Consider the following 16,761-nt stretch of genomic DNA (forward strand, 5'->3'; position numbering starts at 1 on the left):
CCTCTGAGTACTAGACCAACTAACTCCTCCAGGTGCTCCTCTGAGTACTAGACCAACTAACTCCTCCAGGTGCTCCTCTGAGTACTAGACCAAAAAAGTTGTGTGCAGCCCTGCCTATAAATATATACAACACTATAACACTGTAACACTATACAATATACACCATAACACTATACAATATACACTATAACATATTTTATACTGACTGTGAGATGGCGGGCAGCTGTGTTCTGCACTAGCTGTAAACGCCTTATATAACTTATATAACTGAAATAGCTGTGGTCAATGTTTACAGCTGAATGTTTAGGTTTAACTTTATAAGCTTTTTGTTTGTTTTCAACTAAGAATAATCACGTTTGAGTAGAACTTCCTAGACTATGAAATTGCCAAGCCTGATATGATTGTCTATAAATCCTGTTGATCCTCTCTTTGTAACAGGGTTGATCATCACAGAGCAGTCTCTCCTGTACCCAGCTGTGTCTCCATGAAGAGTGACTCGTCCATGCATGGACTTATTTACTTCAAAGATGGACACCACTCTACTGATCAAAGGTTGAAACATGAACTCCATCTGGTGTCTGAATTGTGTACTCCAAGTCAAATCAAATCAAACTTTATTTATAAAGCATCTATCTGAGCAGATCTAATGGTGAGGGGCAGAAATGGATTAATGTGTTCACGTTTTATAGTGCCGGTGAGAAGGCGGGCAGCTGTGTTCTGCACTAGCTGTAAACACCTGAGTGACGCCTGGTCGATGCCAATATACAAAGAGTTGCAATAATCTATTCTTGATGAAATCAAAGCATGGATAACCATCTCCAGCTGTTTTTAGGGGAGGTAGGATTTGACCGTGGCGATGATTGGAAGAAGAGAGTTTTAACGACGGAGCTGATTTGTTTATCAAAAATAAAACCAAGAGGGGGGACAGTGGCACAGTCGCCTCACAGCTAGAAGGTCCTGGGTTCGATTCCCCCTATATAAAAAATAGAAGACCACATTAGCCTAATGAATGGCATCAGCGTGTTTGAAAGTCGGCCAGTCATATCATATTTTTAAGCCAGCTCACCTCCACTCGCGCTTGTTCACAAACATGACGGACAGACAGACAGAATTTATAATAATGTATATTGATATTGATCACATGGATGCCACACACACAGAATAGTTTAACTCACTGGATAAACTCACTGGATTATAATTTCTTCAGACAAGAGGATCCCAGGCCTACGAGGTAGGCCTATAATTATTCACTTATGAATGTATAGGCTACTGTTCTTTATCGCGCAAACAGTGTCGAGGGCCCATGCCCCCCTCCCTCTCTCTCTCTCTCTCTCTAGCTCTCTCTCAAAAGACGACTTTTGCATTGACAATCCGATATTTTAAATATCGGATATGTTTTACCTCTGCAAAGGTGTGAGTGAGCACTGAGCACCCGCCTTGGTCCCGAACTTAATTAAATAAATTGTAATTATATTGCTTCAGCGGAGCACGCACCGTTGTAAGCTTGGAAATATTTTAATTTCCTTTGGTGTGCTTTGATGGATTGATGTCAGTTTGTACATATAGAGTAGCCTACAGTGGTAATACAATGGTGCAAAAACGACATAACATAAAAGCCTGTCCTGCTCCTACATGTGTAGAATTATTAAATGAATAGAGTGCGGGCTATATTCATAGCAGTGACCACGGCTGTGATTTCTTTCCAGCAATCATTTTTATTTTAGGCCTAATTTGTGAAGCCGCTACGTCTGCAAAGCCTTTTTTCTTTTTTTGACAGACGGATCTCAAACTGCTTTCTGCTGAGTCATGCTTGAAGCCTTTTATGGTTCGATATGGGGCGTGGATCAATGCAGATGAGGTTGTCGGGTGCTTTTCCGATCACTTTGCACCAGCTGAATTCAGTATGACATACACCTGCGATACGCCAGCGCACCTGTGGTACACACCACTCTCTGAATAACACGTCATCTCAACGTAGCTTGATCGGACGGATAAATACGATATCTGTTTCCGCCACCGTTACACTCTGACGCATTTCGTTTTTGAAGACTCAGGACCAGTAACACTATACAATATACACTAACATATTGTATAGTGCCGGTGAGAAGGCGGGCAGCTGTGTTCTGCACTAGCTGTAAACGCCTGAGTGATGCCTGGTCGATGCCAATATACAAAGAGTTGCAATAATCTATTCTTGATGAAATCAAAGCATGGATAACCATCTCCAGCTGTTTTTAGGGGAGGTAGGATTTGACCGTGGCGATGATTGGAAGAAGAGAGTTTTAACGACGGAGCTGATTTGTTTATTAAGTTTAAAATCTTTATCAAAAATAAAACCAAGAGGGGGGACAGTGGCACAGTCGGTAGTGTTGTCGCCTCACAGTTCGATTCCCGCTGTGGGCGCTGGGGGCGTGTTCTCTCCTCTGCGTCATCAGAGCCCATACCCGATGCGGGGTTGGCGAAAGGGCTTTTTTGTGTGGAGTTTGTATGTTCTCCCCGTTTCACATGTTCTCCCTGTGTTCCCTAGGGTAGGTACCCTCGCATGTTCTCCCCGTGTCCCCTAGGGTAGGTACCCTCACATGTTCTCCCCGTGCCCCCTAGGGTAGGTACCCTCACATGTTCTCCCCGTGTCCCCTAGGGTAGGTACCCTCACATGTTCTCCCCGTGACCCCTAGGGTAGGTAGCCTCACAAAAACATGCAGTAATCCTGGTCGGAATGTGTGAAAGAGATAACTGTTACAATTGCTCAATTCAACAGACCCATTCAGGATTCTAAAAACGCCTTCTCAATCCTGACCTAAGTTTTAAGTGTTTTAAGTGTGTTGTCTTTATCTCCTTGGGCAAATCATTCCATTGCACCGTTTGTACTACATGGAATACAAGCTACTGTTATGCTAATTAATGTCTGTTATTTACTCAGTATTATTTCTAGTAGTATTATTCACTGTCTCTGTTGTTTATGTATTGTTATTTCTGTCTGTATGATTCCTGAAGTGTCCACCACAGAGCAGAGTCTCCAACTCCCAGCCTTCTGTCTGTGAAGAGTGACTGGTCTAAAGGCATTCCTCCTGACTTCAGTAACGAACCTGGACCTCCTGATTCACAGTATGTCAACCCTCCTATAAATATATACAACACTATAACACTATACAATATACACTATAACACTATACAATATACACTATAACACTATACGATATACACTATAACATATTTTATACTGACTGTGAGAAGGCGGGCAGCTGTGTTCTGCACTAGCTGTAAACGCCTGAGTGATGCCTGGTCGATGCCAATATACAAAGAGTTGCAATAATCTATTCTTGATGAAATCAAAGCATGGATAACCATCTCCAGCTGTTTTTAGGGGAGGTAGGATTTGACCGTGGCGATGATTGGAAGAAGAGAGTTTTAATGACGGAGCTGATTTGTTTATTAAGTTTAAAATCTTTATCAAAAATAAAACCAAGAGGGGACAGTGGCACAGTCGGTAGTGTTGTCGCCTCACAGCTAGAAGGTCCTGGGTTCGATTCCCGCTGTGGGCGCTGGGGTGTGTTCTCTCCTCTGCGTCATCAGTGCCCATACCCGAGGCGGGGTTGGCGAAAGGGCCTTTCTGTGTGGAGTTTGTATGTTCTCCACGTTTCCCCTAGGGTAGGTACCCTCACATGTTCTCCCTGTGTCCCCTAGGGTAGGTACCCTCACATGTTCTCCACGTTTCCCCTAGGGTAGGTACCCTCACATGTTCTCCCCGTGTCCCCTAGGGTAGGTACCCTCACATGTTCTCCCCGTGTCCCCTAGGGTAGGTACCCTCACATGTTCTCCCCGTGACCCCTAGGGTAGGTACGCTCACATGTTCTCCCAGTGTCCCCTAGGGTAGATACCCTCACATGTTCTCCCCGTGTCCCCTAGGGTAGGTACCCTCACATGTTCTCCCCGTGACCCCTAGGGTAGGTACCCTCACATGTTCTCCCAGTGTCCCCTAGGGTAGGTACCCTCACATGTTCTCCCCGTGTCCCCTAGGGTAGGTACCCTCACATGTTCTCCCCGTGTCCCCTAGGGTAGGTACCCTCACATGTTCTCCCCGTGTCCCCTATAGGGTAGGTACCCTCACATGTTCTCCCCGTGTCCCCTAGGGTAGGTACCCTCACATGTTCTCCCCGTGTCCCCTAGGGTAGGTACCCTCACATGTTCTCCCCGTGTCCCCTAGGGTAGGTACCCTCACATGTTCTCCCCGTGTCCCCTAGGGTAGGTACCCTCACATGTTCTCCCGGTGTCCCCTAGGGTAGGTACCCTCACATGTTCTCCCCGTGTCCCCTAGGGTAGGTACCCTCACATGTTCTCCCCGTGTCCCCTAGGGTAGGTACACTCACATGTTCTCCCCGTGACCCTTAGGGTAGGTAGCCTCACAAAAACATGCAGTGATCCTGGTCGGAATGTGTTAAGGAGATAACTGTTACAATTGCTCAATTCAACAGACCCATTCAGGATTCTAAAAACGCTTTCTCAATCCTGACCTAAGTTTTAAGTGTTTAGAGAGGCACTTGTCTTTATCTCCTTGGGCAAATCATTCCATTGCACCGTTTGTACTACATGGAATACAAGCTACTGTTATGCTAATTACTGTCTGTTATTTACTTAGTATTATTTCTAGTAGTATTATTCACTGTCTCTGTTGTTTATGTATTGTTATTTCTGTCTGTATGATTCCAGAAGTGTCCACCACAGAGCAGAGTCTCCAACTCCCAGCCTTCTGTCTGTGATGAGTGACTGGTCTAAACCAGGAAATCCTCCTGACTTCAGTAACGAACCTGGACCTCCTGATTCACAGTATGTCAACCCTCCTATAAATATATACAACACTATAACACTATACAATATACACTATAACACTATACAATATACACTATAACACTATACGATATACACTATAACATATTTTATACTGACTGTGAGATGGCGGGCAGCTGTGTTCTGCACTAGCTGTAAACGCCTGAGTGATGCCTGGTCGATGCCAATATACAAAGAGTTGCAATAATCTATTCTTGATGAAATCAAAGCATGGATAACCATCTCCAGCTGTTTTTAGGGGAGGTAGGATTTGACCGTGGCGATGATTGGAATTTGGAAGAAGAGTTTTAACGACGGAGCTGATTTGTTTATTAAGTTTAAAATCTTTATCAAAAATAAAACCAAGAGGGGGGACAGTGGCACAGTCGGTAGTGTTGTCGCCTCACAGCTAGAATGTCCTGGGTTCGATTCCCGCTGTGGGCGCTGGGGGCGCGTTCTCTCCTCTGCGTCATCAGAGCCCATACCCGAGGCGGGGTTGGCGAAAGGGCCTTTCTGTGTGGAGTTTGTATGTTCTCCCCGTTTCCCCTAGGGTATAGTACCCTCACATGTTCTCCCCGTGTCCCCTAGGGTAGGTACCCTCACATGTTCTCCCCGTGTCCCCTAGGGTAGGTACCCTCACATGTTCTCCCCGTGACCCCTAGGGTAGGTATGCTCACATGTTCTCCCAGTGTCCCCTAGGGTAGATACCCTCACATGTTCTCCCCGTGTCCCCTAGGGTAGGTACCCTCACATGTTCTCCCCGTGACCCCTAGGGTAGGTACCCTCACATGTTCTCCCAGTGTCCCCTAGGGTAGGTACCCTCACATGTTCTCCCAGTGTCCCCTAGGGTAGGTACCCTCACATGTTCTCCCCGTGTCCCCTAGGGTAGGTACCCTCACATGTTCTCCCCGTGTCCCCTATAGGGTAGGTACCCTCACATGTTCTCCCCGTGTCCCCTAGGGTAGGTACCCTCACATGTTCTCCCCGTGTCCCCTAGGGTAGGTACCCTCACATGTTCTCCCCGTGTCCCCTAGGGTAGGTACCCTCACATGTTCTCCCCGTGTCCCCTAGGGTAGGTACCCTCACATGTTCTCCCCGTGTCCCCTAGGGTAGGTACCCTCACATGTTCTCCCCGTGTCCCCTAGGGTAGGTACCCTCACATGTTCTCCCCGTGTCCCCTAGGGTAGGTACACTCACATGTTCTCCCCGTGACCCTTAGGGTAGGTAGCCTCACAAAAACATGCAGTCATCCTGGTCGGAATGTGTTAAGGAGATAACTGTTACAATTGCTCAATTCAACAGACCCATTCAGGATTCTAAAAACGCTTTCTCAATCCTGACCTAAGTTTTAAGTGTTTAGAGAGGCACTTGTCTTTATCTCCTTGGGCAAATCATTCCATTGCACCGTTTGTACTACATGGAATACAAGCTACTGTTATGCTAATTACTGTCTGTTATTTACTTAGTATTATTTCTAGTAGTATTATTCACTGTCTCTGTTGTTTATGTATTGTTATTTCTGTCTGTATGATTCCAGAAGTGTCCACCACAGAGCAGAGTCTCCAACTCCCAGCCTTCTGTCTGTGATGAGTGACTGGTCTAACCCAGGAAATCCTCCTGACTTCAGTAACGAACCTGGACCTCCTGATTCACAGTATGTCAACCCTCCTATAAATATATACAACACTATAACACTATACAATATACACTATAACACTATACAATATACACTATAACACTATACGATATACACTATAACATATTTTATACTGACTGTGAGATGGCGGGCAGCTGTGTTCTGCACTAGCTGTAAACGCCTGAGTGATGCCTGGTCGATGCCAATATACAAAGAGTTGCAATAATCTATTCTTGATGAAATCAAAGCATGGATAACCATCTCCAGCTGTTTTTAGGGGAGGTAGGATTTGACCGTGGCGATGATTGGAATTTGGAAGAAGAGTTTTAACGACGGAGCTGATTTGTTTATTAAGTTTAAAATCTTTATCAAAAATAAAACCAAGAGGGGGGACAGTGGCACAGTCGGTAGTGTTGTCGCCTCACAGCTAGAATGTCCTGGGTTCGATTCCCGCTGTGGGCGCTGGGGGCGCGTTCTCTCCTCTGCGTCATCAGAGCCCATACCCGAGGCGGGGTTGGCGAAAGGGCCTTTCTGTGTGGAGTTTGTATGTTCTCCCCGTTTCCCCTAGGGTATAGTACCCTCACATGTTCTCCCCGTGTCCCCTAGGGTAGGTACCCTCGCATGTTCTCCCCGTGTCCCCTAGGGTATAGTACCCTCACATGTTCTCCCCGTGTCCCCTAGGGTAGGTACCCTCACATGTTCTCCCCGTGTCCCCTAGGGTAGGTACCCTCACATGTTCTCCCCGTGACCCCTAGGGTAGGTACCCTCACATGTTCTCCCCGTGACCCCTAGGGTAGGTACGCTCACATGTTCTCCCAGTGTCCCCTAGGGTAGATACCCTCACATGTTCTCCCCGTGTCCCCTAGGGTAGGTACCCTCACATGTTCTCCCCGTGACCCCTAGGGTAGGTACCCTCACATGTTCTCCCAGTGTCCCCTAGGGTAGGTACCCTCACATGTTCTCCCCGTGTCCCCTAGGGTAGGTACCCTCACATGTTCTCCCCGTGTCCCCTAGGGTAGGTACCCTCACATGTTCTCCCCGTGTCCCCTAGGGTAGGTACCCTCACATGTTCTCCCGGTGTCCCCTAGGGTAGGTACCCTCACATGTTCTCCCCGTGTCCCCTAGGGTAGGTACCCTCACATGTTCTCCCCGTGTCCCCTAGGGTAGGTACCCTCACATGTTCTCCCCGTGTCCCCTAGGGTAGGTACCCTCACATGTTCTCCCCGTGTCCCCTAGGGTAGGTACCCTCACATGTTCTCCCCGTGTCCCCTAGGGTAGGTACACTCACATGTTCTCCCCGTGACCCCTAGGGTAGGTAGCCTCACAAAAACATGCAGTAATCCTGGTCGGAATGTGTTAAGGAGATAACTGTTACAATTGCTCAATTCAACAGACCCATTCAGGATTCTAAAAACGCTTTCTCAATCCTGACCTAAGTTTTAAGTGTTTAGAGAGGCACTTGTCTTTATCTCCTTGGGCAAATCATTCCATTGCACCGTTTGTACTACATGGAATACAAGCTACTGTTATGCTAATTACTGTCTGTTATTTACTTAGTATTATTTCTAGTAGTATTATTCACTGTCTCTGTTGTTTATGTATTGTTATTTCTGTCTGTATGATTCCAGAAGTGTCTACCACAGAGCAGAGTCTCCAACTCCCAGCCTTCTGTCTGTGAAGAGTGCCCATTCTGCTGAATTCAGCTTCAGTAACCTCCTCGCATGTTCTCCCCGTGTCCCCTAGGGTAGGTACCCTCACATGTTCTCCCCGTTTCCCCTATAGTACCCTCACATGTTCTCCCCGTGTCCCCTAGGGTAGGTACCCTCACATGTTCTCCCCGTGTCCCCTAGGGTAGGTACCCTCACATGTTCTCCCCGTTTCCCCTAGGGTAGGTACCCTCACATGTTCTCCCCGTGTCCCCTAGGGTAGGTACCCTCACATGTTCTCCCCGTGTCCCCTAGGGTAGGTACCCTCACATGTTCTCCCCGTGTCCCCTAGGGTAGGTACCCTCACATGTTCTCCCCGTTTCCCCTAGGGAAGGTACCCTCACATGTTCTCCCCGTCTCCCCTAGGGTAGGTACCCTCACATGTTCTCCCCGTTTCCCCTATAGTACCCTCACATGTTCTCCCCGTGTCCCCTAGGGTAGGTACCCTCACATGTTCTCCCCGTGTCCCCTAGGGTAGGTACCCTCACATGTTCTCCCTGTGTCCCCTAGGGTAGGTACCCTCACATGTTCTCCCTGTGTCCCCTAGGGTAGGTACCCTCACATGTTCTCCCCGTGTCCCCTAGGGTAGGTACCCTCACATGTTCTCCCTGTGTCCCCTAGGGTAGGTACCCTCACATGTTCTCCCCGTGTCCCCTAGGGTAGGTACCCTCACATGTTCTCCCCGTGTCCCCTAGGGTAGATACCCTCACATGTTCTCCCTGTGTCCCCTAGGGTAGGTACCCTCACATGTTCTCCCTGTGTCCCCTAGGGTAGGTACCCTCACATGTTCTCCCCGTGTCTCCTAGGGTAGGTACCCTCACATGTTCTCCCGTGTCCCCTAGGGTAGGTACCCTCACATGTTCTCCCCGTGTCCCCTAGGGTAGGTACCCTCACATGTTCTCCCCGTGTCCCCTAGGGTAGGTACCCTCACATGTTCTCCCGGTGTCCCCTAGGGTAGGTACCCTCACATGTTCTCCCCGTGTCCCCTAGGGTAGGTACCCTCACATGTTCTCCCCGTGTCCCCTAGGGTAGGTACCCTCACATGTTCTCCCCGTGTCCCCTAGGGTAGGTACCCTCACATGTTCTCCCCGTGTCCCCTAGGGTAGGTACCCTCACATGTTCTCCCAGTGTCCCCTAGGGTAGGTACCCTCACATGTTCTCCCCGTTTCCCCTAGGGTAGGTACCCTCACATGTTCTCCCCGTTTCCCCTAGGGTAGGTACCCTCACATGTTCTCCCCGTGTCCCCTAGGGTAGGTACCCTCACATGTTCTCCCCGTGTCCCCTAGGGTAGGTACCCTCACATGTTCTCCCCGTTTCCCCTAGGGTAGGTACCCTCACATGTTCTCCCCGTGTCCCCTAGGGTAGGTACCCTCACATGTTCTCCCCGTTTCCCCTAGGGTAGGTACCCTCACATGTTCTCCCCGTTTCCCCTATAGTACCCTCACATGCTCTCCCCGTGTCCCCTAGGGTAGGTACCCTCACATGTTCTCCCCGTGTCCCCTAGGGTAGGTACCCTCACATGTTCTCCCCGTGTCCCCTAGGGTAGGTACCCTCACATGTTCTCCCTGTGTCCCCTAGGGTAGGTACCCTCACATGTTCTCCCTGTGTCCCCTAGGGTAGGTACCCTCACATGTTCTCCCTGTGTCCCCTAGGGTAGGTACCCTCACATGTTCTCCCCGTGTCCCCTAGGGTAGGTACCCTCACATGTTCTCCCCGTGTCCCCTAGGGTAGGTACCCTCACATGTTCTCCCCGTGTCCCCTAGGGTAGATACCCTCACATGTTCTCCCCGTGTCCCCTAGGGTAGGTACCCTCACATGTTCTCCCCGTGTCCCCTAGGGTAGGTACCCTCACATGTTCTCCCCGTGTCCCCTAGGGTAGGTACCCTCACATGTTCTCCCCGTGTCCCCTAGGGTAGGTACCCTCACATGTTCTCCCGGTGTCCCCTAGGGTAGGTACCCTCACATGTTCTCCCCGTGTCCCCTAGGGTAGGTACCCTCACATGTTCTCCCCGTGTCCCCTAGGGTAGGTACCCTCACATGTTCTCCCCGTGTCCCCTAGGGTAGGTACCCTCACATGTTCTCCCCGTGTCCCCTAGGGTAGGTACCCTCACATGTTCTCCCAGTGTCCCCTAGGGTAGGTACCCTCACATGTTCTCCCCGTTTCCCCTAGGGTAGGTACCCTCACATGTTCTCCCCGTGTCCCCTAGGGTAGGTACCCTCACATGTTCTCCCCGTGTCCCCTAGGGTAGGTACCCTCACATGTTCTCCCCGTGTCCCCTAGGGTAGGTACCCTCACATGTTCTCCCCGTGTCCCCTAGGGTAGGTACCCTCACATGTTCTCCCGGTGTCCCCTAGGGTAGGTACCCTCACATGTTCTCCCCGTGTCCCCTAGGGTAGGTACCCTCACATGTTCTCCCCGTGTCCCCTAGGGTAGGTACCCTCACATGTTCTCCCCGTGTCCCCTAGGGTAGGTACCCTCACATGTTCTCCCCGTGTCCCCTAGGGTAGGTACCCTCACATGTTCTCCCCGTGTCCCCTAGGGTAGGTTCAAGGTTCAAGGTTCAAGGTCCCTGTTCCTCCAGGGGTCTAGGAAGGTTCCCTGTTCCTGTAGGGGCCCCCCTACTTAAATGTCCCTTGTTTTTTATACATACCGTAAATCCTCTTTTAGGAACCCGGGCTATTATTTGTCTCAACCGATCCCGATACCGGGCTTTTATTGAAAGGAGGCAGCTATAAGAAGGAGGAATTTATTTCTACTTTTCAAACTGATCATAATGAACAAATCACATTTTGGGTCAGTTAGAACACAGTAAAATGTATTGGGCTCATGGTAGCCTATTGAAACCAAGTCCTCATGAAATATTGAATAGTGCAGTTGCAGGTGCTCAATGGTCATCACTGATGACGTTTAGGTGAAAAAAAAACAGAAAAGAATTATAATAATTTAGTAATTAAATAAAATAAAATAATTGCTAAAAAGCAACGCTGGGTCTTAGAGGGTTAACTGTTTTTCCATTATTGGCATATTGCCTATGGTAAATACCATAATAACATCAATTTAACTTGAATAACCAATGTCATTGTCATTTCAAGCTACAGTATATGATTCACTGCTTTCATATGACATGAAAAAAAAAAATACAATGGCAGTCCCTCAGTCAAATCTGGTCACATTCACAAATATATCGGTATATAACTTCAACTGAGATAGACTACCACAGTACTGTGGTAAAGGCCTACAGTTAGGCTACTGACAAGTTCAGATGCAAATAATAACATAAAAATAAAATGTATGATAGGCTATTTCATATACCGGTAATATCAAATCAGAACAGTGCAACACTGCAGTGCTTCAACGGGAGGGAGGGAGAGAGGGAGAGAGAGAGAGAGAGAGAAAGACGTGTTAGAGAGAGCGTCTCTCTTTAACCCGCGCGCGCGCGCGCGAGAGAGAGAGATGTGTTACTCTTTTTGGCGAGTTAAGAAAACCCGCCAGATGTGAAGAGGCGTCGCCGCGGGGGCGACGCTACTTCACATTCAGGCGAGTTTCTTCTTCTCTCGAGAGCTCTTCAAGTGTCTGCAGCCTGTCACGAGCCCCGTAATGAACTGATACAGGACGCACGTTGTTCCGTATTTTAATGTCGGGTCGGAGAATAAATACAATATGAATGACGGCGGGATTTATTTGACAACTCTGTCCTGCTTTCTTCACGAGAAGAGAAGAGCGCTCACCGCTGCTAATATGGTAGCAGACCTGTGGCTGTCAGTTCACTTTACGGCATGTGTAGAACTGTAGTTGAGATGTGAACCTGGGTCTGGGAAGCTCAGAGCTGCAGCCGTTGGCTCATGATACGAGCACACGACCAATGGGACAGATCATTCAGTGTTGCTAAGATACCACCCCCACCACACACACACACACCCACCCTTGGACGATGGGGTCTATTCTCAAACTCAGAGCCACAGCGCTCTGCTCAAAGTAACTTGCATGTGACGAGCCACTGACAGGCGCAGCACAGCAGTGTCACACAGACAAACACGTACCTCTCCCATTTGGAAAACATTTGAAACAGCAACGTTTATAACGTTTTTAATTATTAAAAAAAGAAAAAAAAAAAAAAAAACGATAACCCACTTTGGAAACTACTTTCCATTTGATTTAAGCTGTAGAGAAGGAACGTAAATATAACATTGCTGTGGTTATTGGTAGCCCACCATGCAGAATGTAATTGCTCAACAGTTGTACCTGATTAATTGATTATTGTATTAACAGTTTGTATAGCATGGGTACAGATATATATACAGGGTTAGAAAAAGGAAAAACTATTTACAGTATAGAAAGAAGGGGCTGTGGTCACTGTTCATTGTTTTTAATATCATTAAACTCAGAGTGTACAGTACAGGGCTAAATGATAGTTTGTGATTTATCTCCCTATACTCCCTACTGCATCAATAGCACCCAATGGCAGACAATCATGTTTTGCTTTGTTGGCAACTTGGTCATAGATATGTTAATATTGCCTGATTGCCTAATTTGTTTACTTAGAATTAGATGAATTGTAATTTCTCACATGCTAATATGTCATTAGCAGTAGCCATCATCATCATCATCGTTGTTAGCTTTGCTATTCAGATGTAATTCAGTCAGTAAGTAGGTCTATTAGAACTGCATTTTCAGCATTTACAACAAGCTGAATGCTTTTGCATGCTTTTATTGTGAAGGCAAAAGTTTCTGAATGTTCTCAGAGCCTGCATCTCTCCCGCATGCTGGGGGTGGCTGATCTACAAACTCACAACGTGTCCGGACGCGACGCGTTGTGAGCTTGTATATCAGCTATTTTCAGCACGGAACACACGGGCGAAGAATAAAGATGTCTTTTGTTGGCCGTTCGTGGCGATATTGTGGACACGTACGACGCGATAATAACCAACTAAGCTATTCGAAGCTATTTTTCGTGGCACATTATGTTTAATCAAACAAGTGTTAGGAGTTGGGACAGTGTCTGTCAGCGTGCATGATCATCATGCAGTAGCTAGATGCGCGCTCCAGTGGCGAGATTACTTCCCCTTTTGGTGAATCTACTTCACTTTCCGGGTCGAGTTCTCAGAGAGAACTCGACCCGGAAAGTGAAGAAGATTCACCAAAAGGCGAAGGAATCTCGCCAAAGGTGAAGAAGACTCGGCGGGTCGAGTCCTCTCGTATTCGTTTATAGAACCAACGTTCGTTGCCTGAAGGGCAGATCTGTGGGGGCTCTCTCCCGAAGTTAACTTTGTTGTTGTATTGTGTGCGAGCCGAGCACCGCGGCCACGGCATCTGGACAGTGGACGCTGACGTGACAGGCACAGCCAGCCAGAGCAGCCAAAGTAACAGATACGGCACTTGGGAAAAAAACAACACAAAAAACCCCGGCTCATAAAAGGAGGCCGGAATTTATTATGGCTGTCCCCAAAACATTCGGGGTTCGAACGTTCGCTCGTGGAGGTCCTAAAGGGGTCCTCAGGTCTAAATGGGTTACCAATTTAGACCTGAGGACGATTCTACAAATGTCTTCTAAACCCTGACAGTTTTCTGAAAAACCCTATGTTTCTATGTCAGTGGTTCTCACAGGGTTAAACCCTATGTTTCTATGTCAGTGGTTCTCACAGGGTTAAACCCCATGTTTCTATGTCAGTGGTTCTCACAGGGTTAAACCCCATGTTTCTATGTCAGTGGTTCTCACAGGGTTAAACCCTATGTTTCTATGTCAGTGGTTCTCAAACATTTTCATGTCAAGGACCCCAAAAATATATGAAATTGGGCGACCCCCATCTGAAAATATGTTGTTCCAGGGACCCCTCAGAAGCAAAGATTTTAGTTAAAAATATTCGCTGTGAAAGGATATATATTCAAAGATTTGCGCCACATTTTCACGATTTTTCAAAAATAGCAGACCTACAAGTTTGTAGTGCGGCACTCGGTGCCGCACTATGAGCTTGTAGACATACTTGTAGACATACATACATACATACACTATACATATAAACTATACATATTTACTACTACGCCATAGTACATATGTATAGCATAGTAGTAAATATGTATAGTTTATATGTATAGTGTATGTATAGTTTCATTATATAGATATTCCACTGTTACTTTCTTAGCTTACGCATGTTTCATGATAAATGCTTTTATGTGATGTATTCCCATGCTTTTTTGTTCTTGCTTAAATGTAAGTCGCTCTGGATTAAGAGCGTCTGCTAAATGCCTAAATTGTAATTGTAGGTGGCAGAAGCCCAGGCCGAGAAGAGGATTCAGAGGGATTCAGAGGGAAGAGCAGGAGAGGGAGAGCTTGAAGAAGAATTTTAAGGAGGCTCTGGTGTGGAAAGAGGAAACCATCCTAAATCTTACGGCACACATCAGTGAGATTGAGGATAAAGTGGCTGAACTGAAGAAACAACTAAGGGAGGAGACAAATGGAGAGAAGAAAAGGGAGCTGGAAGAAGAGCTGATGAAGGAGTCTGAGAGAAGAGAGGAGATGGAGAGAGAGCTGGAAAAGATTAAAGTGGAGAGAGAGCGAGAACAGAGAGCTGCCTCCATGTCTTTAGATTAGAAAGTTCTATGCAATGATGCAAGAGAAACAGAGAACATTGTCAGAATTCGCCAGCTTGTGTCAGAATTGTATTGAGAGGATGGCCCCTCCCTCTCAATACAGTTCTGAGGGGGTCCTGTTATACATACAGTCACTCTGTAAATGCTGCCCCTTGGCCTAGTCATCAGCAGGCATGGAATATCTTTCCATTGCTATGCTGATGACACACAAGTCTACATGAAATGCAGTTCCATTGTCATCACCTTCATCCACACTCACCATCTGCCTGGAGGAGATACAGGTCCCCAAGAAAGAGCCTCCAAAAGCTCCAACTCATCCAGAACAGTTGTTACGATCCTGATGAGATACGATCCAAGATGGTCAAGATGCCCATTCTACATACTGTGAAATATAATGAAATGCACCCATTCTGCATACTGTGAAATATAAGGAAAATGTACCCATTCTACATACTGTGAAATAATGATGTATTGTCTGCAGAAGACCCACATAAACACGTAAATATTGTATGCCAGGGACGAGATTTGTGTTGTTAAATATATATTTAAAATACACAATTCCATTTAAAGAAATCTATTTTTATTCGAAATAGTTTTCTTAGGCCTGGATTACTTGTTTTCCCTCGCAAGCATGTGCAGAGAGGAGTGTCTCCTCTCTGGAAGGCCTCCGTTAAGGTCAACTTGGCAGCCATTTTGGCATACCATGTCGGCATAAAGCAAGACGGTGGGAGAACACCTGCTGGTTCGACAGTTCAAGAGAGGCGTCAAGCGTGCCTGTGCGGTTTCTCTGGTCCCGTCCTGGGATCTGACTCTGGTACTGGATGCCCTATCACATCATTCCTTTGAGCCGCTGGAGAAGGTGGACCTGAAGTTTCTTCCGTTCTATTGGTTGCCCTGACAACTGCAAAGCGTGCTAGTGACATGCATGCACTCTTGGTCAGCCCGAGCTGCATGAGATTTAGTGGGAACTCGGGGGGCTGTATTTTGCGTGTCTTAAGTACCAGGTCTTATTACTTAACTTATGACCTGGAGGCGTGGTCAATTCTCTTTGACCACTCAAAGAATAGCCAAATGGCATTGATCACGCCTCCAGGTCTTAAGTTAAGTAATAAGACCTGGTACTTAAGACACGCAAAATACAGCCCACAGTGTCTATTAGGCCGAACCTGGTTTTCGTGCCTAATAATTTCCCCTCTGTGAGTGCTCCAGTCGACCTAGTAGCGTTCCATCCGCCTCCGTTCTCCTCGGTGGAGGACAGGAGGCTGAATCTGCCCGGTTAGGGCATTGAAACTATGTGGACAGAACTGCTCCCTTCAGGAAGGGTGATCAGTTATTTGTGGCATGGGGTTCTCAGGTCAAGGGAAAACCCATATCAAAGGTAATACTTTCACAATGGATTATGCCATAGAGAGGAATACAGCCCCCAGAGGGTCTGAGGGCACACTCTACTTTAGAGGCATGTCTGCATCCTGGGTATGCCTCTTTTTTTGCAGGGTCGGCATCTCGCCGGGAACAAATTACCAACGCTGCTTCTCTGCAGGTGATAATCGTGACATTTTTGAATACCAGGCCACTATACTATACATGGTCAAGCCTCTATGCCAATGATTAGCATGTATCGCCCGCCAACATGCAGTAAAGCAATATTTCTAACAGAAATATCAGAACTTTTATCTATCTGCTCCACTAACTATGACAGAACTCTTATCTCAGGTGATCTTAATCTTCACCTGGATGATGCTACAGATGCTGTGGCTATGGGTTTCTTAGAGTTATTGCACTCCTTTGAATTTATCCAACATGTTGTTGGGCCTACACATAAACATGGGCACACTCTGGACCTGGTGATTTCTAGAGGGCTGAACATCACTGTGGAAAGGACTATTGAAAGGCCTGAGCTATCAGACCACTATCTGCTGTGTTTATATAATATTATTATTATTATATTTGCTGTTTTCTGGTCTAAAATCAACATGGCTGCCTATCACCAAACACCACATGGCATT

The 16,761-nt window shown here is 47.1% G+C and overlaps 1 protein-coding gene across 1 annotated transcript; it reads left to right on the forward strand.

The window, feature by feature from the left end:
• Positions 1-340: 340 nt before the first annotated feature.
• On the forward strand, positions 341-16,035 carry LOC310869600 (uncharacterized protein; the record flags this gene model as incomplete). The annotated part of the gene is made up of 6 exons (XM_083780414.1): positions 341-551; positions 2,991-3,105; positions 4,708-4,824; positions 6,362-6,478; positions 8,089-8,168; positions 15,965-16,035. The coding sequence occupies exons 1-6, from the start codon at positions 485-487 to the stop codon at positions 16,033-16,035; spliced, it is 567 nt and encodes a 188-aa protein (XP_083636540.1). The 5' UTR covers positions 341-484.
• Positions 16,036-16,761: the final 726 nt, after the last annotated feature.

The sequence above is a fragment of the Protomyctophum parallelum genome (genome assembly GCF_964188405.1).
Source record: "Protomyctophum parallelum genome assembly, chromosome: 13".
Lineage (NCBI taxonomy): Eukaryota > Metazoa > Chordata > Actinopteri > Myctophiformes > Myctophidae > Protomyctophum > Protomyctophum parallelum.